This window comes from Meles meles, chromosome 2 (assembly GCF_922984935.1).
Source record: "Meles meles chromosome 2, mMelMel3.1 paternal haplotype, whole genome shotgun sequence".
NCBI lineage: Eukaryota > Metazoa > Chordata > Mammalia > Carnivora > Mustelidae > Meles > Meles meles.
In genome coordinates, this window is record NC_060067.1 from 73,653,515 (window position 1) to 73,676,386 (window position 22,872).

Below are 22,872 nucleotides of genomic sequence, written 5' to 3' on the forward strand. Positions count from 1 at the left end.
TGTGAGTTGGAGGTCAGATGGAGGAGAAAGGGAATTGAGGATACTGATGCCAGGCATAATATGGCACTGTTCTAGAAATGTGCTTTGGGAAAAAGATACCAGGAAAGGAAAAATATGGACGAGGATGGAAAGCACTGGTGAGAGAGCAGGTCATGTGACCAATTTAGAGATCAAGGCCAGATGTGGAAGAAATGGGACCAAGAATAAACTGGAAGGCAGTATTACAGGAATAGAGCTCTTGATGAGATTCTGATCAGGCATACTGGGGATAATATGGATGGGAGAAGGGTACTGAAATCACTCAGAACTATTCGATAACAAAGTAGGAACTATGGCCAAGGGAATGGGTTGACGTGGCCTGGGAACTGTGATAATTTGGGTATTTGACAGATCATCCACTTGAATGCTGAAATCTCCTAGAAAATGGTTTTAAAAATTGAGATTTGAAGGGTTAACATGATCCAGGTACAAAGACAAGAAAGCCTGGCAATGTCTGATAATTAAAACATCTATAACCTACAGCTCTTGACCATGTTACTGCCAGTATCTTACCCACTAGTCTAGTTTCTTTTGTAGGATACTGTGTTTCACTTGAGGGATACAGAGATGGTAGTTCTAATTTATGAATTGGTAAATGAACTTAAACATTTATCTTCACCATCTTAAAGATGGTGATCACTGCAGAAGGAAATCCAAATGCCAGCATAACAGGGGCTTATGGAAAAAAAAAAAAAAAAAGATAAGTCTGAAACAAAAAGCACTGTCAGCATTAAGTATGTGGTATGTATCAAAAGGGATAAATAGGGGCGCCTGGGTGGCTCAGTGGGTTAGGCCTCTACCTTTGGCTCAAGTCATGATCTCAGGGTCCTGGGATCAACTCCTGCATCAGGCTTTCTGTTCAACAGGGAGCCTGCTTCCCCCTCTCTCTCTGCTGCCTCTCTGCCTACTGATTTCTCTCTCTCTGTCAAATAAATAAATAAAATCTTAAAAAGGGGGGGGGATAAACAGATACTGTATAAAAATGCATACTTAAGAAAATGTCCGTATCTCATTTCAACAATTCTTTCTTCTAAGGGACTTCTCAATAGCACAAGACATTTAACTTCACTAATAGCTCTCTGGGCAAAACAGTAGGATCCAGGAACACACTATACATAGTTTTGTTTGCCTTGAAACAAAAAACCTGGGTTCAAGTTCCTGTTCTAACATCTACAGGTCTGTAACCTGAATACCTAACGCATCACTTGCACTACTATTAGCTGGGTTCCCTTAGCAAGTCATTTAACATCTCGGAGATGTTCTGTCATGATTATGCCTACATATGAGTAATTACAAAGGGTAATAAATTTAGATATTATGGGAGCCACTTTTCCTCCTGAAAAATTATGTCACATATCCTGGTGATCTTCCCTTCATTTTCTCATTCTTGCTACATCAGTAAAAATACCAAAGCAAAATTTGGGGTGTCTGGGTGGCTTAATCAGTTAACCATCTGACTCTTGATTTCAGCTCAGGTCATCATCTCAGGGTTGTGAGATCAAGCCCCATGTCTGACTCTGTGCTGGGCATGGAGCCTGCTTAAGATTCTCTTCCCCTTTCCTTTTGTCCCTCCCCCCTAAAAAGAGGAAATTTTGTTTCAGTTGTAGAGGCATTTTTATCTACCTATTTTTAAAGTGGGGTATAACAAATAAAATTGTTTTTTAAAAAATCAATAAAATTATTTAACTTCAAGAAATTATCTTATATAGACCCAAATTAACAAGGACATCAAATCTTAATGTTTTGCCACATTGAAGAATATTTTTTAATAAATAAAAAGTATAGGCTACCTATGTGCCTTTCCCTCCTATAAAGAGAACCTCGGTCTTGAATTTTGGGTTTATAATTCCCAAACCTGTTTTTAAAGCTTTACTTATTTTTTTTTAAAAGATTTTATCTTTAGGGGTGCCTGGGTGGCTCAGTGGGTTAAAGCCTCTGCCTTCAGCTCAGGTCATGATCTCAGGGTCCTGGGATAGAGCCCGTCATCAAGCTCTCTGCTCAGCAGGGAGCCTGCTCCCCCCACCCCCCGTCACCCTCTGCCTGCCTCTCTGCCTACTTGTGATCTCTGTATAAATAAATAAATAAATAAATAAATAAATAAATAAATAAAATCTTTTAAAAAAATATTTTATCTTTAAGTAATCTCTATACCCAATGTGAGGCTCGAACTCACAACCCCAAATCAAGAGTCACATGTTCCACTGAATGAGGCTGCCAAGCTTCCCTTTAAAACTTTACTTTAAATGAATATATCCATAAACCACACAGTATTGTCTTACATTAATAAATATACATATAAGAAATATAATATGCCATTAACTTGCTCTTTTTTTTTTAAAATCACAACTGTTTTGGAGGGTAACTAATTCACTTAATGCTGGCTTACTCATTTTAACTGGACAGCATTCCATTAAATGAAAATATAGCACAACTTATTCTTATGTTACAGACACTTTATTTCCAAATTTCATTATTATAAACAATACTGTGATGAACATTCTTCCATGTCTCTCTGGAAAATATGTAAGAATATTTACAGGGCATATATATGTGTGTGTGTATATCCCAGTGGAATTGCTGGTTCATAGGCACACATTTAATTTTAGTAAATAAATATTGCCAAATTGCCCTCATAATGACTATCAATTTATACTCCCAAGACAGTACCTGAGAGTTCTATGTTGTTTTTCAACATCCCCGCCAACATCTGATATTCAGACCTCTAAAATGTTACCATCTTGACTAACACAAATTTTAATAACTTGATTTTGACCCCATTGATCCTAATTGTTGCAGAACTTTGATTTCCCAACATTATCTTCTACTCCTAACTTTCTATTATTTCTTGGTCTCTTTTGTTAGTTTCTTTTCCTGTACTCACTTCTCTTGGTATTTGTAGGTCATCATCTTTGCTTATTCTCTTTTGAGCAGTCTTGTCCAGGTTACACTACTCACAACTAATTCCTCAAATCTACAAGTCACCTCTCTTCTAAACTTCAGACCCATATGCCTAGCTGCCTACTAATCTTATGGGACTTACATGTCCTATAAACAACTAAGATTCGTTCTGAAAAGACCTCTCTTTTCCCCCTCAATTTCTTCTTCCCAACTCTTACTGCTTAATGATACTGTCAAAGACAAAGTGTTTCATGCCCAAACGCTGGACATCATTAACTTTCACTTCATCCACTGCCCTCTCCCCTCCAACAAGTCAGCTGATTTTTGTTTGTTTGTTTTTGTTTAAGATTTTATTTATTTGAAGAGAGAGGAGAGAGACTGGGAGAACAAATGGGAGGAGGGGCAGACTTACTGCAGAGCAGGGAGCCTGACTCTGGGATCAAGACCTGAGCCAAAGGCAGATGTTTAACCAACTGAATCAGCCAGGTGACCCGTAAGTCCCCCCTTTTTAGCATCTCTTGTATCTTGCTCTCCTCCCCATACTTACTGTTGTTGTCCTTACCACTTTTTGCCAGAGGTTATCCTGATCAGAAACAAGCACTTTGGAGTTAGACGCACCTGGGCTTGCATGCAGATTTTTATCACTTATAAACTGTGTGACCATGAGCAAATTATAATCAAGTTTTCTGTTAAATGGGAACAATATCTACATCATGTGGTCTCTTCAAGGATTAAATGAGCTAACAAATGCGAAGTGCTCCCTACATTGCTCGGCATACAGTAAGAACTCAGTGATAGCTATTCTTCATTAGCTCAACTTGAGTGTTTTGATTAGCTTTGGCACCTCCAATCTTTCTTCCCGCCCTCATGATCACAATGCTAGGAGAATTCTCTCACTTACCCTTCCCTCTTCAATAACTGTCCCCTGTTTACACAAAGCCAAATCAAACCTTCTAGTAAATCATATAACACACTTTAATCTGAGCCCCAGCCTCATTACCTAGATTCTATTCTCACTAGTTTACATAGTCCCTGAATACATGTTTTATGTATCTGTGCCTTTAGGTACATGCTACCTACTATATGTCTAGGAAACTGGTCTTTATCTTTCCAAGCTCTAGGGAATATTCTGCCAAGCTTTTCCTAGCCAATTCAAAAAGAATAGGGGGCCTATAAATTGCTGCTGCACTCATTTCTTGATTTGTCTCCTTTACTAGCCTGTAAAAAATGTGAGAGCAAGGACTATATCATCTATTTCCAATATGAAGCACAATTCCTGGGGGTAGTAGGCATTCATTAACTAGTGGATAGACACTGGAAGGACACTGAAACTGGCCTAAATCCACACCTTCTAAATAACTTTAAACTGCAGAAATTTGTCAAGTTCACTAACACTAGTAAAAGTTTCCATGAATGTCAAAATGATCACTGAAGGATGCGGGTATTACAGGTGGTGTTTTCTGTGAGAAAAGGCAAAACAATGTAAAGTTCTCATGTGAAATAAAATACTAGGGAAAAAAATTTAAAACTGAGCTGTCAGTATCCAGATAAAGATTATAAACTATTCCTGAATATGCTGGCCCAATGTACTACAGTCAACAAATAAGGATAACCAAGTCGAATACTCAAACAGAAAAGAACATCCTTTTGCAAATAATAGTATTTATAATGAATGCTTAGGTCAGGTCGGGCCTTGTGCTAATCATTTTCTATACAGTATATATGTTACTTAATCCTTCCAACAACTATGAACTAGAAATTCTTACTATCTTGCCTAAGGGAACTGAACCAGGAATTAAACCTAGTTCTGTCTCACCTAAAAGCTTATGTTCTCAACTACATCACGCTATTATACCAAGCCACAAAGTGGGCATTTAGTCACAAGGATCAGAGAAAAGTAACTAACACATAAGGCCAGGCTTCTATGTGAAGAGACTAAAACAATTTAGATTTTCTGGTTTGCAAAGGTGAGGGAAGATCATCTACCTCCAGGAACTCAAGAATGGTGATGAACTGTGTTAAAACCAGACTTGTTTATCAAATCCTTTAACCAGCCAAGAACAAGCTAGACAGAATTGAGGCTTGTCTATAAAACAATTCCTATTTTACTTAAAAAACAAAAAACAAAAAACAAAAAAAAACCACTAGATTGGATAGTTTTGGGTTATCTACCCAGAATGTTATTTCAACAGATCTCACAAAGCAGGTTTTAGTTTGATACAGGACTGCATGTTATGTAAATCTCCTTTCCAGGTTCTACACTAACAGGCCAACACTTAGCTTTATTCTGTCTTTCCAAGAATCATAATTCCTTTCACATCTGATCTGTAACAGTAATCCACTCATTTATATAAAATGTCCTTTAGGGAGAAAAAAACAAACAAACATGTATTTGATTGGGGGTTAGGTATGCATGGATTTCCAGGGAGTACTATCTAGCACCCATTCTTATTTAAAAGTCCATGCTCTGCTTGGTACTCATCCAATCAAAAATTCAAGCATCTATCTATCCATGGCAATTATGTTTTAAAACTTGCTTCAATGAAGACAAGTTACCATGACATCCAATAAAACTATTAAGTGATTTTTTTTTCTTTGAATACCAGCATCTCTGGTAGTACAATAGTAGCATGATTTAAGTAGGGAAAAGTCCGTCACAGACTTTGAAGAGTCTTGACAGAAGCCTGATAAAGGTCTTGACAGAAAATTCAAACCTAAGTTCTTCCTCTTAATGTTAAGATGGGGGAAAGTTCATCTTTTTGCACTTACATAGTTGCTTCCTTCTTCAAGCCAAGGAAAAAACTCAGTACTATAAAATATTTTAAATTTCAAGGACAGTGGTCCTCAATGTTGACTACACCTTAAAATCACTGTGGGGTGTGGGGGAAAGGAGATGATGACCCATGCCCAGGCCTGACTCCAGATCATTCAAATCAGAATCTCTGCAGGTAGGCCCAGGTTTTGAGAGTTGTTTTTTTTTAAATAGTGCCCAAGATTTTAATAAACAGGGTTAAATTTATGACACAAAAGGATTAATTGCCTACCCTGAGATCAACTGTGGCCCACAACTTCTCCTTGTGATGAACACCGGCTGTAGGTCATGTGACTAGAGCTAACCATTGCAGATCCTACCCCTAATGATTAAAAGTAGAGACAGTAGGCTATAGACAACAGAGCTCTCTAGATAGGTGGTTGGTGTGTGTGTTACCAAATCCTTTTAAAATGTTGGAAAGATGAAAAGCAACCACTGAATGACAAACTCTGTAGTGACTTAATTTCACGGGATGGGATGTTACCTGGGTGGCTGGTTGCTAAAGACATGAAGGATGAGTAGATTCACTGCTAACTTATGCGACAATGAACAGGCAACTGAAAAAGTTAAGAGGATGGTCCTCCAGTCATCTGCTTCCTACAAGGCCAGTCACAACCATTCCATTGACAAACTACAGGAAAGAAACAAAAATTAGATGTGAGAAATGTATTTAGAATAAGTAAAATATAATGATCTGTGGTATTTTGAGGAAATTCCCAAAGACCGAGAGAAGCACAAGATGAATGGGAACACTCTAAATCAGATCTAAGCAAATTATGCTTAACAGTAAAAAATGCCAGCTGAATACGTTTCTGAATACTTCTACTACTGTTATTAATGCATAGTAAATTTTATTAGAAGTTAATGAAGGGAAGAATTAGTATTTTGTATATCCATAGTTCAGAACTTCAAAGTATAAGTTCTGGGAGATGTTTATTTTTTACTTCTTTAAATGACTCCCTTTTCATCTTTAAAGATATCAAATAGTAGTCTACTAGAAGGCAAGTAAGTAGTTTGGAAGAAAGGAAAAAAGTTGTAGCTAATTTAATTACTCATTATTAATGAAGAAACACCAGAGTTCTGGAAAAACACTTTAGAAAACCCAGCACCTATCTCAGTTGTGACGAAGCATCAAGCATTAAGCAATGGACCTAGTAAACTTGCATATTAAACAAGTCGCAAGTTCATAAAAGCCCGTTAGGAAACTATAGTAGACTGGAAAGATAACACAGAATGGTGTGGAGAAAGGCTTCTTTTTTGTTAAGACAATGCACAAAAAGATATAGAAGGCAAATGTAATTATTAGCTGAAAGGAAGTCAGGGGACCCAAATCATATTTCCAAAATCTCTTTGCTCCTATGTTGTTTCTAAACGAGAGGATAATTTGAACTTACTGAGACCAAGCTGATTTAGCAACAGCGGAATATATATCACAGGAAAATTTTCATCACATATTCAGGCTCAAGATCACTATTTTTTAGTTAAGAATCGTACCACCTGTGTGAAATAATACAGACTGTTAAAATAGACACAAAGCCTAATATAAAAAATACAAGAACTACATTACAGTCTTTGTTAGACTGCCAAGTACCAACTTCACTTTTGCTTTACAAGCCACCTTCAAACAGTCCATATTGTTTTTGGCATCTAGCACTCTAGGAAGAGCACTGAACATTAATATTGCAAGCTTGACTATCATTGATAATTTAGTAAAAATTCCGATATAAACAGTACCAATTTTTTCTTCTGGCTACAATCCCAAGATGGTGTCATTTCAAAGGCAATTGGATAAACTGAGGCTGCAAACCGTGAAGACCCACTTTCTACACATACTGCTCCCTTTCTTCCTGCCCATCTTTGTCATCATTAAAGGAGTAGATCTTGATGGAGGTAGTAGCAGTATTAACGCAGCTGTATAACCTATGTATGTAAGATACTCTTCTGCTTATTGAAGCGAGCATTTTCTCCCGAACCTTCTGCACACTACCAATACTTTTAACATCCACCCTGTAGGCTGCATACTAAAAAAGGTGAAAGTGCAATTCAATAAAGAACAATGGCCTTTTCCAAAAATGTTTTATTGCTACAAGTAGTGAGATTTCTTAATCATCAAAATTGGAACAAAACCTAAGGTTTCAGCTCCTTATGGGGCAATACAGCCATTTCACGCGACTTTGTTTTTAATTTAGTTTTGGCAGTGGATTCAACAAAGTTTAGATGGTAGCTGGATGGCATCAAGAAAGCTTGCCTATAACTTGAAGTGGAGCATGAGCTAGAACATGAAGACTACCTTCCATCTGACAGGTCAGTCGTTCTTGGAACTCATTTCTTAGTTATTTCAAAATTTAAGGCTCATAGTTACTAAGTATACATGTTATCTTGTAAGAAAATTTAACACTTCACTTTTTACCTTTTCCTAAACAGACTCTACACATGGCAACTGGAATATTCCTAGAAACTGTGCAGGAGAGAGACTTCCCTGAATTTATCACCACCTGAAACTAGACCACAATTTCTGGCCTCCTCTTACAATCACAGCTTTAATTTCACAGCTCTAACAGCAACACACCATGGAGTACAAACATCACTGGAAAACAAGGGCCTGATAAAACCCACAGAAAAGCTATTCCCTAATATTGGGACTACTTTTAGCCATACTATTATAGATCACACTTTGTGCATAACAAATATAGAAAAATGTTGAAAATATAGGACTCAACCATCTAATTAAAGCTGAGTAAACTAACCTAGTCAGAATTTAATTTTTAAATGAGAAATGACAAGAGTAGTAAATATAAAGAAAAACAAAAATAACTTTACTTTCCTATGTTAATACAGGTCAAGGGACCCTTTCTTCTGAAAAGGGTTGATAACACCAGTTCTCAGCAATAAACATAAGGCACTTGTTTAGAATACAACATCACTGCATTCCCCCTCCCCCACTTGTTTTTCTAACCCTGTTTTCCCCCACAGTATCATTTGGAATTAATAGAGTGAATGAGGCAAATGTGAGATGATCCAGTTGATACTACTCAGAGCAAGACAGTACAGTACAATGCTTTAGGGTTGCTGTCTGGACATAAAATGAACCCTGTCAAGATCTTCTGACACCAGACAATGTATCCACTATCAAGTAAACCTGAAAGAAAATAAAATATTTATTCAATAGTTCCAGTAAAATTGGGTTGGAGTACAATATACATGTTAGGAATTTAGCTCCTCACGGGTGGCATCTGCATTAAGAGTTCTGAGTATTTATGAATTTTCATTCTAAGACAATCTACATCATTTGAACATTATCAAGACAAATATATGAATTTCATTTCAATATACAGTAGAGTTTAAACATAATTCACACATATACCCCCTATTATATGGCTGGTGCCTCCTCCCAACACCTCAGTAGTGGCAGAGGTAGCACTAGTGTTCTTTCCCAACAATAAGAACTTCAGTTGCCACTCATAGGAGAAGTTGAAAAAAAGTTTGTTTGTTTGTTTTTTTTGCCATCTGTTAAGATGTTCCTGAGACAGGGCCAGTTAAGAAAACATAACAAAGCACTGGAGTTCAGTTTGTACTTCGTTTTACATCACTAATTCGTTAGACTGGGACGCGGAATGCAGGTCACGTACTATGAAAGGTGAGTTTAGCACAACTGTTCAGTCAGTAGGAGCAGAAGGTCTCCTGAAAATTCCCTTTAGAATATACATCTTATAAACTTAAAGTACCACAAAAAGGTCAATTATATATACAATTGAGTCACTTAATTTGCTCGGATCTTGCAAACGCAATGAGAATATTGAGCCTGAGGCCGGTTCTCAGTATATAGGTTTAACATTTTAAGGCTCGTTTTCTCCATCAAAATTGCAGTTTTCAGTTTTCCTTTCAAATGATGAGTTAGGAATTACATTCATAGTACCTGCCACCATCCTAGCCCTCAATGTAATCTTAATGCAGGAGCGGCACTACACCTGCATTACGGAGTTCCCCTGACATCGGCACTTGGCCCATCCTAAACGCTCCCATCAGCACTAGTTGTTTAACACGTTACATTGCCTCTGGCTTGCACCTCTGTTTCCACCTGTGTATTTTCACAGAAGCCCAACACAGATTAGTTGAAATATTCACACAACTGTTTTTCAAAACAATTTATTGCATCATATTTGGTACCTTATGTTTGACAACAAAAAGGAAATTACATCTGTAACTGCAGGAAAAAGAAGCTGGTCTGTTATTGAAAAAAAAATCTTGGGCCCTTTAAAAATTACAAAGTCTTGGGCTTGCCTGAAACGACTGAGCAAGAAATATATTCTTAGAAATGTAGGGCTTCAAGTATTACAAACCTGTGACACTGTGGAAAAATTCCAGAGGTATCTAAACTGCAGCACTTTTTTTCTGCATATCGTGAACAAGGCCTGCTGAGGTTTTAAACTATTAGTCTCTTGATCAGTCATAGAATGGTAGTCAGGAGTTCTGCTCTTTAACTTCAAGCCACGGTAGATTTTCTTTTTTCACTCTTGGGTGAAAAAATTCATGCGTGCTAATTAGTTGGTGCCACATCACAGTGCATTTGGTTCTTGCATTACAGTTTTAACAAGTTTGGCCAAAACAATGCTGAAAGGTTTGCATTGCTATTTTAGTTCTTCAAGTTTTAGTTAAAATTGAGATTGTTCCAACTGGTTCCTTCAGTTAAAAACTGTGGTACAAGAACACCGAACTGATCATGTACAGTGAATTTTGGAAACACAACAAGCGTATTGAACACCCTCTAGGTTTCTTATAGTTCTGCTTGGTATCTATATGTCCCAGCTTCTACAACATCAAGCATCTGTTGTAGGTTTCTCTGTAAATAGTGATTCACATTGCATACTTCCTATGGTCAGAATCAACCCCGTAACAAAATCAGTCAGATGCTAAAGCCCCAACAACTCTTTGTGCTCAGTGAAAGAATCCAGTGCTAAAACAGCGTTTTTGCTGTCTGAGATATAGTAAAATCTCACAAGACAAATTTTAAAGTAATATTTCTGCCACACACCTGCTTTGTTAGCTGTAACAGCCTCCAGATTTTATATAAATTAGTTAAAAAACATGGGTGGGTAGGTAGGAATAGAATAAGGTATCTTCTTTTAATCCCTCAATTTTAGCAGCTTTTAATTTTTTAAGAAACTGAACCTATATCCTGTAATATGTTAGATATTTTATATATATTTTTTCAGCAGGATAAAAAAAAGTAAAACACTATTTGAAGGCAAGAACATTTACTCTTCTCATTCTGTGTAAGTTAGAGCAATGCAGCAGGTGCGTGACAAAAATATTATACACTAGATATGGTCCAAAGTCATTCCAATTGCTTGTTTAATGATGTTCAAATTTCATTGGCCAGTTCTTCAGTTTCTGCAGAACTATCTCCATTAACTGTGATCTTCATATCCTCTTCATATCCAGGAGGCATGAAAGCCAAAGCATAGGGGAAAAGCTTATGACAATTTGCTCTATAAACTTCAGCAGCTTCTTTACAGTCTCCTAGGCTACCATCACACAAGGCTTCTAATACCTCCATACAAGTCTAAAGAAAGAGAAAAGGTCATGTTATAACTTGTCAAAGAAGAAGTTTGTACTGTGAATCCATTAGGCATTTCATTATCCACAGATTTTCTAAAACACACGTATTTAAGATACACAAAAGCATTTCACTCACACATATATCCCATAAGAATTAGTTTCTTTGGAATTGCAGGGTTTACACAAAAGGATGAATTTTGTTGGGCAAGCAAAGTGTGTAGGGTGCTGCATTTAAAGACCCACTCACTCTAAGCATGTGCTCAAACCTAAGTGGAAACCCTGCCTCAGCCCAGGCTGGCCCTATATATAAATGCAAAAATTTCTATGGTAACATCGGTTACTTATACCTTTCACAGTTTTGTTTTGTTTTTTAAGAGGCTTAGAGATAGTTGGCAGTGTCAAACATTGCTTTTCACCCTTGTATTCAAATTGTAGGTTTTTCTACTAACGAAGCAGGAAAGGAAGTCTCAAACCAAAGAGCATATACACAAGAAAAATTTGTTCATCAAAACTGACAACTATTTCATTCAAACCCCTTGGTATACCTTCTTATATTTTAAAATATCTTATGTTGACTTGCATTTCCTATGTTTTATCTTTTCACCTGAAAAAACATGTAGTTTGCAGATATACAGTATCCAACAACTTTGCCACTCTAGAAATGTTCTAATCTAAATGATGAATTAAAATATTAGCAATCAACAAGTCAAATGTTTCTTGAAGGTATTTACTTCCTTTGCTATTAAAGCAATATATCGAATGCTTATTTTATCTGGCTAATTATCACAGGAAGTAACACTATGTCCTTTGTTTTTAGTCTAAGCTAGAATCTGTATTTTGCAAGACATCCATGTAGCTTTTACTCTATTTAATCTCATGTTCCAAGTTATGAAACGAGTGTTTTAATTTGACCCCTGGCATATGCATCTTCAATATGTCAGAATCTTCACTGAGGGGGCGCTTGCGTGCTTCAGTCAGTTAAGCGAATGACTCTTGGTTTCAGCTCAGGTAGTGATCTTGGGTGGTACTATCCAGCCCTGCATGGGGATCATTCAGAGTCTGCTTGATTGTCTTCTTCCTCTGTACCTCCCAACTCCTGTGTGCATGCATGCGCACTCCCTCAGTAAATAAATTTTAAAAAAAGAGCCTCACAGAGACCACTGCTTGCTCAAAAATGCAGATATGGTGGCACCTAGGTGGCTCAGTCGGATGGGCATCCAACTCCTGATTTGGGCTGGGTCCATGATCTCGGGGTGGTGAGACTGAGCTGCCCCGCTTGGAATTCTCCCTCCCCCTCTGCCCCTCTCCCCAACTTACATACACACGCTCTCTAAAATAAATAAATCTTTAAAAAAATGCACAGATATGAATGAAGTAAAATCTAAAATTAACTATTGAATATATATATATGATTTTACTAAAACATTTATCTAGAAAAAAATAAGTAACAGATGTGAACTAGCTCTTGAATGCCAGGTAGCCTGCTATGTGTGCATGCACACACAGACAATCCTACATAAATTTAAGATAAGGTTAGTTTCTGATATGTATTCATAATGGTTTGGTAAACAGTATGCATAAATAACAAAAAACAGTTACCTGGGTAAAAATTATTCTCTTTGCGAAAAGAGAAATTCTCCTTAAAAGAGAAATAGAGAAGTAATCAGGTACTCTTAATAGAGATTACGAGAAACTCTTTACCTGGAGGTTTCTGTTAGTGAGGGATTCATCAAGCGTTGTTGCCAACTCTACAGCTCGCTTCTGACTAGAAGGATCTAAATAATATACCATTTTGGCAGCTAAAGGAGAAGTAAAAAGGAAATCTGTTTTATTTCAAAGTAAAATCAGCATCTTATCCTCTATCTGTTCAAATATAAAATGTAACTCTAAAAATGTAACACTAAAAATATATGTGTACTCAGTGAGGCACTTTATTAGAAAAATAGGAACAGTCATTTGAAACACTGTTTAAAAAAACTCTGATAGACCAAAAATAGCTTAACTAGGATGAAAGTAAAAAAAAACTATGAAGAAATAAAATATTCTAATAATAGTTGTGTTTGTGTAGCGGAACCATGGATAGTTTTCTTTTTAAAATGAACATAATTTGGGGCTGAGGGGAATACTCTACTAAATGTGATGGGGCTGGGGATGTGGGAAGGAGACATCCAACCTTGATGGTATGGGCCAAAAAGCTGAATTCAGAATTCCACAAAGGCATACAAAGCTGCTGGTGTTCTTAGCCAGGTATTCTAAAAGTATCCTACTAATGCACTACTCACACGGTCCCATCAAGTCCAGACTCTGGAATGCTAGCACGGACCCCTGCCTGTGAAAAGGTTTCAAGTGTTCTGCATTGTTTAGTTTAATATCTTATATAAGCATGAGAAGTAAAAGATGATGGTCACATCCAAGTGAATTTTAAAAACACACTGAAAGGAGAAAGGAAAAAAAAACAGAATGTTCCTCCCACCTTCACTATATGTAATATACAGCTAAACGCAGTATACTTGCTTTGTTGTAAAGACGATGCTGAACCAGGAAAAACTACTGACCTTGTTGCACAGTAATAATTTTGCCTAAAAGATTTAAAAGTTTATAGGAAGCATATTTAAGCTGCCTATTTTCATAAGACTAGAATGTGAGATAATTGCAATACCTCTTCCACAAGAAATATGTAACCTTGTCACTGATCCATTATGATAAAAACTGAAATTGTTTTAGAAGGTTAAGATAAAAAGAAAATAACGTGATTACCTGATAATCTGTGTGGCAAAGAATCAGAATTCCTTTTCAGAAAAGTTTCATTAAAATTCTTTGGATTCGTTGCTCCAAAAAGACGATTCATTTCTTGTTTTAATACTGTTCTAACTGTATCAGGTAAATCTTTACTTTCACACACTGCTGAACAAATTAAAAGCAAACTTAATTAGTAGTTAGATACTCTGATACAGTTTGCAGAAGTTAAAAAATCTGTGGAAGAGTCTGATGAAATACAGCAATTACATGTAAAAGCTAGATGAACCTACTTATAATTCAACGTTTAAAGAGCTTATTATATAAATGTAGAGAATGTGTGTCAGCAGAATAATCTAATGATTTTCTAATAGCATTCAAAGACATTTCATTGATAAATGACTGATTTTCAGAAAAAAACAGAAAGCAAAACAGATAATGAAAGATGTAATTCTGTAGCCTTCCAAGCCCAAAGGGCTGCCCCCCTCAACTTCAAATCAAGTCTGTAAAGTAGGGGCTTTGATGACACCTACCTGATAAATACTGTCACAGCAATTATGCAGTGCTGAAGACAATAGAATTTTCCTCACCTCCATCTTCTATACCCAAGTAAGGCATTACAAAACTTAACAATTTTAAAAGACAACATGACTGACTTCATTGACCTTTATTTGCAGGGGCTATTTAAACTGAGTTATCACTATATAATAAATTCTAAAGGATCAACAAAGTATTTTCCTATAATGACTACATGCTAGTAATAATCACATTCCCAGGGCTTGGGATTTAGAGATGGAAAAGCTGACCCCCCCGCTCCAAACACTGACTGAATTTTAGTGTGCTTTTTTTCATCATTATTTTGGTATAGGGAGATAGTCTGAAGCTTTGAGCCAGATAGACCTGGGTATGGATCTAGGCTTGGACAAGTCACAACCTCTCTGACTTATTTCTTGATCTGTAAAATTGAGGAAATACCTAACCTCAAATGATCACAGTAAAGAAAGGTTATATATAAAAGAGCTAATTATGTAATAGGTAAATATATAATTTGACAAATTATTATTACTTTTGTCATAGATTGAAAATATATCTTCCTTATTGTTAGGAACCATGGTGGTCACTTTTCAAATATTGTCCTGCGAATATGTATCCTATGTACTTAAGTCATTATGTGAAGCAAAAGTTGCACAGAACACTAACCGTAACTTTGTGCTATGCATTCTGGTATTTTCTACTCTATTTCTATTTTAGATTTTCAAACGGTAGTAATGACTTACTAAACTGCTTTCATTATCTCCCTAATGGATCACTATCCTAAGCTTAAAATTAAACATGAAATCTTGGGTAGTAAATATCTCCATGAAATATTCTACATATAATTATTATGTACCTGAATAATTAATTATAAGACTTTTGTTGGTTAAATAACATTTCTTCTATCATTCTATAAAACTGAATGGTTCAATTAAATGAGGGCTTTTCTCCCCAATTAAATGAGTTATTAAAGAATATAGCTTAAGCTCCATCATGGCTATACTTTCAACTTTTGCAATTTATCAGTATTTGTTTTTAGGGGAAGCAGGAGTACAGAGAGAACTGAAAGAAAAGTTGGTAAAATAGATTATAGCCGATTACAATGAACATTATGTCAAAACCACAGGTTTTCTATAAAATGTGTTACTTCCATGGGCTTTGTTGGTTTGCATTAAGTGCTTTCCGGACACTCTATGAAGATGGGAAAGTAACCATATAGTTACATTACAGTTGGTTACAGGTGGAAGCTAAGCTTTTCATGTTTTTATGACCTTTATTAAATTTGTTTTCCTCAGATTAAAACCATCTCCCCAGAAAAATCAAAACACACAATTAAAAAATACATATATATTTGAGATATATAAAGAGGAAATATTTATATAACTCCCAACTTCCATTAATAGCTATTTCCAAAAATATTTGTCACTAAATCACAGAATGTTTGAAGCTGACTCTGTTTACTCCCCTGTGTTATGTAGATTGGAACTGTAATTTCCAGGAAGATACTAATTACAACAACAACAAAACTCTGCTGCAGTACAACTTAGAATGTTGTATGGAATTCTATAGAATGCAATTTTACCTGTATCTTTAAGGAAAGGAGCAACCTCAAATGTCACAGTCTATCAGATAAGCTTTTATTGCTAAAGACTAGTGGGCTGCCAGATCAATCTAAAAATCCTTTGAAAGTGATTAAAACTAATAAAAAATACTGGGGTCTCAGGAAAAAAAAAAAAAAAAATCCCAGACTACTTATCTTCCTTGCTATCTTCTGATAGAACAATGTCTTGTGAATCATGGAAAAGCAATACTTGATTGAGGGAAAGGTAATAAAACCTTCTCTAAGAGGCTTTTGAGTCTTTCAACATCTTAAAGTTAAAATAATGGTTGGTCCACCCTAAAGCAGATTAAATTAAGTTAGTAATCATCAATGGTTGACAGTCACATTGAAAAGGGGGCTGATTCTTAGCAAAAAGAATTTCTCTGGATTCCCAGGCTAGCTGGCATTTTCGTTTATAATTTGGGTAGAAAATGCTCATATTTTCGGGACACCTGGGTGGCTCAGTCAGTTAAGCTGATGTCTTCGCCTTAGGTCATGATCCCAGGGTCTTGGGATCGAGTCCCACATCAGGCTCCTTGCTCTGCAGGGAGCCTGCTTCTCCCTCTGCCTCTGCCTGCCACTCTGCCTGCTTGTGCGTGCTCTCTCTCTCTGACAAATAAATAAATAAAATCTTAAAAAAAAAAAAAAAAAAAGCTCATATTTTATGTAAGCTAAAGACTACTCACTACTTGTTAAAGGATAACCTAAAAGTGATTACCACTCAAAATAGTAAAGTAGGTAAATGAGAGTATTAATGAAGTTTTTAGGAGAGGAATACATTAGTACAGAAGAAAAATAATCTGCAAATAAAAAAGGATTTTGTACAAATGACACAGGAAAAGACAGATTTATTGTAGAACAAGATGACAAGTGATTTTAAAAGCATGTAAGCGAATAATGAAACAAATGAATACCTAAGCTCCTATCTTTTACTTAGCATGAGCAGGAATGTAGTAGTTTAAGTTGCTCTAAGTCCTATAACTTAAAAAAAAAAAAAAAAAAACTTGAAAATCATCTTCGTAATTAAAAGGGGGAAAGGAAGATGACCTGTATGGTAAATCACTATGTAGCAGATACTAATTACATTGATAGTATAACAAAATTCAGAGGATTTTGAGGGTACTCATAACCAGACTAAAATGAGTGTATTTACTTGGAGAAGTTTCTATAATAAAATAGGTGTTGATGTACCTTTTTATCCCCATACTTCCCAGAAAGGTGTTACTGTGAGAATTTCTTTGTGAAGGAGTTAGTATAATATAACTTGACATGACAAACGTGTTCTTGAAAAATTACTTCAAAGTTAATGTTGTTTTTTTTTAAAGTACCAAATATATTAGTTAAAGGAACCCTGTGGGGTATATAAAGATGCCCCTACTCCGTGCCTTTGTAGTTTCACAGATATTTTTATACAGTACACACCTGTTTTTAACAGAGGTAGTAAGCAGTCTACCCAACTCTTGAAGGCTTTTTAAAAGACAGTGCATCTTTATCACTCCAAATTATCACTTAACTGTCTAAATTTAGTCAAAATCAGAATTACTTTGTAACTCTCTTCCTGACAATGCTGTCAGCTAAACATCTGGAGCAATGTATAGCTAACAGGGACACAAAATAATTCTACTCTTACATCAGGACCATCCTGCCTCTGTTCTTCTGAAGTCCAAGAGCATTTTAATTCTTGAAAGAACTGTTCGAAGGAACAGTCATATGTTCATCAATCTACACACATACTGTAAGTAAATATATTTAGATATGCCACTTTTAATTCCTATTTCAAAGGTTAGTCTCAAAATCCAAAGAATTTTATGTGTTATTTTACTATCTTTTAGGAAAGAGCTGATTACACAGAATAAAGTGTTTATATTAATTCTGAAAACAGCTTAAGTGCACTCCAACCTAACCAGGAATGGATTTAAGACCATTACTCCTGGCCTTCATCTTCTGACTCACAATTTCAAAAAGTTTAATACAAAAAAAGAGACTAGAAATTTTATTTTCTCTAAATACAGCAATTCTGGGCCGCCTGGGTGGTCAGTGGGTTAAAGCCTCTGCCTTCGGCTCAGGTCATGATCCCAAAGTCCTGGGATCGAGCCCCGCGTCGGGCTCTCTGCTCAGCAGGGAGCCTGCTTCCCCTTCTCTGCCTGCCTCTCTGCCTACTTGTGATCTCTCTCTCTCTGTCAAATAAATAAATAAAATCTTAAAAAATAATAATAATAAACACAGCAATCATCTCTTCTATTTTCTATAAGGCGGTTATGTTATTTATTAATTTCATAATTTAAGAATCTGAGGAACATTCTATGATTCAGTGTCTAGAACAGGAATCATTTTTTTGGACAAGCATAAGTATAATTTAAGTAAGGTTTTATTTTTTCTCAGAAGTCAAAAGAATGTTCTTAATCAGGACAGTTTAGCATTTTTCAAAAGATTGGGATGCCTGATTTACTCTCATTATTTAAATATGTATGGATTCATATGTGGCTAAGTATTCAGTAATGAGATAGGTAATTTAACAGTATTTGCAGATTGTTCTATTATAAAGATTCAGTCACTTAAAAATTAAAACTACCACCATCAAGAATAATATGAAGACCTGAGCTCTTATTCCTGCTTCATTACTAATTATTTGTGTTACCTTGAATAAGTCCTTTAATCTTTTAAGGTCCTAGATTTCTCAACTATAAAATGAAAAATAATTAGCATAAAATTCTACCTTTTACATTCTCAAATTCTTTAGTTCTACTTCACATTAAAAGTAATATATGGATCTCACTATGAAAATATTTGAAAAGTAGTGATTGCCTTAAAGTTCTTTTAAATCTGTATTTAGTAACAAAAATTTTATGACTCCAGGAATTCTGAAGACAGATAAGCAAGGAGATAGCTAGTCAATTTCAACGAGATTTTTCAATTTTAGAACGATTTATTAAAAAGCTTTACACAGTGAGTATGATTCAAAGTTTCAACTTACATGTAACTTTTTAGAAATAGGAACAAAGGTGATTCTTAAATATTCAGACTGAACAATTCTATATCAAAATCAAGTAACATTTCTAGCCTTAAAGACCTTCATCACAAAGAAAAGAACCCTGCTTTTCCCCTTAGCTAATTTAAAATCCATCAACTTTAAAATGATTGAGTTTATGACAAAGTTAAATAGATCACTTATACAGTCACTATCAACTACTGTAATCAAATACTTAAGTAATGTAAAACAAAAACATACCAGTACTAAAGAGTCGAATCATACACTCATGAAGCCAGGGATGACTAGAATCAATAGCAAATGCCCTCTTTACTGATTGTAGCATCAAAAGAAACTTTTCTATAAAAAGAAAAAGTAAGATATATTTTGATCATTTGATAAAATAAGCTGCCCTCCTTTGGAGGATTAATTTAGAGAATTACAAATAGAGAAACTAATTTAGAGTCAAACATATGTGAACAGCAACATGACTGAAGCAAATGATTTCCTCAGATAAGCAACATTAGCTAATATTTTCCACACAATATTCGTTAAGAAAAAAATGTTTTATGAAGTACAAAAAATTTAGATAGCATCCAATAATATCGGAACTAATGCCATATAAACAAAATTTAAGCCATTTCTTAACCTCCTAATTTAATAAAAATAAAGGGATTTTCTGCACTACTTATAAAACTTCATTATTTATACTTCAGACTACTCTTTTTTTGGGTTTTGTGACATTCATATGAATTGGTTTCCGTCCTACTTGAGTGTCCTCTCCTAATCAATCCCTGGTTCCTCTTCCTCCTCGAAAGGTACAATATTCACCAAGGTTATGTTTTCAGTGATTTCTCATATCTTTCTACACTATCCCTACACTCACACCCCCATGTTTCCCAAGCTTCAGTAGTGTTTCCATCTGTTAAATGGAAATTTCACCTGATTCCTCACTGCACTTCCAAGTCCCATCTAAAAACCACTTCTTTGTTAAGACTTCCTGATTTGGTACCATTCTCCAAATAACAAAATTCAAAACTCCAGGGTCCTCTGACATTTCTTTTTCCCTTACTCCAACACTCAGAAAGCTAAAAATACTGCCTTATCACACAACCACAGTGAATTCCAAATGCTAAAGAGCCCTTCAAAGGTTAGAACACAACCAAGAAGCCAATTATAAGAATTCAGATTGCCCTTCCCCACTTTAAGCCGAACAGCTTTTTTATACTTCAGGATTCTGTTTAAGAACATTTGTTGCATTGCGGCACATAGGTGGCTCAGTCGGTTACATGTCTGACTCTTGATTTTGGCTCAGGTCATGATCTCAGAGTCATGAGATCAAGCCCTGCACTGGGCTCCTCCATGCATGGAGCCTGCTTAAGATTCTCTCTCCCTCTCTCCCCCCAACCCCCACACAGCTCTGACGTTCTCTCTAAATAAAGAAAAGAAAGAAAGAAAAAGAAAAAGGGGAGTTGTGTTAACTTTTCTTTAAAAGTTTCTAAATTACTGGACTATTTCTTAAATTTCTTTTCCAATTACAACACAATCATTTTGGAAAACAGAAATATAATGGAAACCACTGTAATCACTCAAATCCATCAAAAGACCATCTGTTATTTTTTTAATCTATTTCTTCCTGGTCCTTTCTCTATCTTACATACCCATGTAAATATCTTAATGAAAATTAAAACCAAACTATAGTTTTGTGTCCTATTTCCAAGCAATGCTATACAGCAACCTTTACCCAACATTATTAATTACTTTGGAAAAACTTGATTTTTTAATGGATACTCTATAGAGTATTTTATTCAATCTCTTTTAGAACAGTTACACTGCTTGGAGCAAAAACCTGTCAGATCTTACTAACCAATTTCTCTTCCCTTCAGGATGCATCACCTTAACGATATAGTTGTTGTTGTTTTTTTTTTTTTCTTCAATGAACTACCTGGATTATAGCAATTCAATACCACAAAGTCTTAGTATCTATACATAGTCTAGGCATTCTAAGCAAGACAACCAAGACGTTCCATTATCTTTTACCTGACTCAGGCAATATAGACCACCTCAACATTATTTAAGCATATCTGTGTTTTCTTAATGCATCTTCTTCCTTTCCATGCGTCTTCTCTTTTAGAAATAACCATTCTTCGGGGCGCCTGGGTGGCTCAGTGGTTTGAGCCGCTGCCTTCAGCTCAGGTCATGATCTCGGGGTCCTGGGATCGAGTCCTGCATCGGGCTCTCTGCTCAGCAGGGAGCCTGCTTCCCTCTCTCTCTCTTTCTCTGCCTGCCTCTCTGTCTACTTGTGATCTCTCTGTCAGATAAATAAAATCTTTATAAAAAAAAAAATAACCATTCTTTAAGATACACCTCAAGCACCACACCTTCTAACAATAGTTAATAATAACCAACATTTATTTAGTGTTCCCTCTGTATCAAGCACTAATCAAAGCTCTGTATCATTAACTAATTTTATTCACACCTATACATAGTAACTACTGTATCTGACCTTAATCTTAGTTATGTATGTATATCTATTGTGATTTTAATGTCCTAGGAGACCCACAATATCTTACACGTGTAACAGGCATTTCTGTGAGAAGCTACATTGGGAAAAAACCCTATGGTGCTGAGACTACTTGATTTGGGTGACTATATCTAAGAAACACAGAGATCAATTTTGTCAGGGCCACTATACCCTAATTGCCTACCTTTCCTAAAGTAAATCTCAAAGGCAAAAAGATGCGTTTCTATCTTGTTCTTCACCAAGTTCTTCAACGGTGTTAAAAATTTAATAGCTTCTTCCAATGGAGTTTCAACCTAACAAAAATAAAAGATATTATACAAATGGAAGCAAGATGGGGGGAGGGGGGAAAGGATGTGACCTTATTCTATTAAAAACACTTCACTTTCTGGGTTTTTTCTTTTTGGTAAAAATCACTTACCCATTACCCAGAAATACTGTCATATTTTAACCTCCCATAATCTAAAGGAAGGGGATTTTGAACTCTACAACTCTTCACAGGTTTTTAACCATATATATTACATTATGTCTGGATAGAAACTATCCAACAAGTAAAAGGAAAGATAAAACAGAACCAGGCAAAGAAAGACAGTGAGATAAATGATAAGGTAGCCACGGGGTAGGACGGGGGGAGGACAGAGGAGAAATATTAAATAGGATGCAGAGGGGTTAAGAGAGAGAGATAGAGAATATTACAGAATGAGTCAACATTCTTCTTAAATTCAAAGTGAAGTACGATCAAGCTATTAAAGGCAGTAAAATATCCATTCTATCTTGCTTTGTTCTCATACAAATTCTATAGACTCCATATTTATTCCAATGCCTACTAATGATTTAAGATTTATATTTATTGAACTGTCTTTGTCACCCTTTTTAATTATGTAGATGTCATATTAATTATATACTTGTAATAATTCCTGGACAGGAAATACTTACTACATAATTGTGCTACTGTTATACTCCTAGACTGAGTATCTAAGACAAAATTCATCTCTGAAGACTGGGATGGGGCTAGAGAGGAATACCATATTTATCATAAAGGCACTGAACATCCATGTCTGTATTTGCCTTGTCTCATTACAGAGGTAGTAAGATTTATCCTTGGTGGAATTTGTATTTGCCGTAACTATTCAACATGCCTCTACCAATACGGTAATTGTGGTTTTATCAACACAGATTCTGGATAAGGAAATTATTTCACAGCA

General features: G+C 35.7%; 1 protein-coding gene and 1 long non-coding RNA gene across 3 annotated transcripts in view; one reads left to right on the forward strand and one right to left on the reverse strand.

Annotated features, from left to right (window-relative positions):
- The window catches only part of LOC123930583, a 34,089-nt gene extending 23,948 nt beyond the window's left edge, over positions 1-10,141 (forward strand). The window contains exon 3 of the long non-coding RNA XR_006816119.1: positions 7,939-10,141. This is a non-coding gene — a long non-coding RNA (uncharacterized LOC123930583). The remainder of the gene's footprint in view (positions 1-7,938) is intronic.
- A 584-nt stretch (positions 10,142-10,725) lies between these two features.
- NAA15 (N-alpha-acetyltransferase 15, NatA auxiliary subunit) overlaps positions 10,726-22,872 on the reverse strand; it is an 85,745-nt gene continuing 73,598 nt past the window's right edge. The window contains exons 16-20 of one of the 2 annotated variants that reach the window (XM_045986747.1): positions 21,855-21,963; positions 19,408-19,506; positions 14,066-14,209; positions 13,010-13,107; positions 10,726-11,312 (exon numbers count right to left, since the gene is read on the reverse strand). In XM_045986747.1, the coding sequence (XP_045842703.1) occupies positions 11,112-11,312; positions 13,010-13,107; positions 14,066-14,209; positions 19,408-19,506; positions 21,855-21,963 (651 nt within the window). In that variant the 3' untranslated portion in view covers positions 10,726-11,111. Of the gene's footprint in view, positions 11,313-13,009; positions 13,108-14,065; positions 14,213-19,407; positions 19,507-21,854; positions 21,964-22,872 lie in introns of both variants that reach the window. The other variant, XM_045986743.1, reaches the window with a different exon arrangement.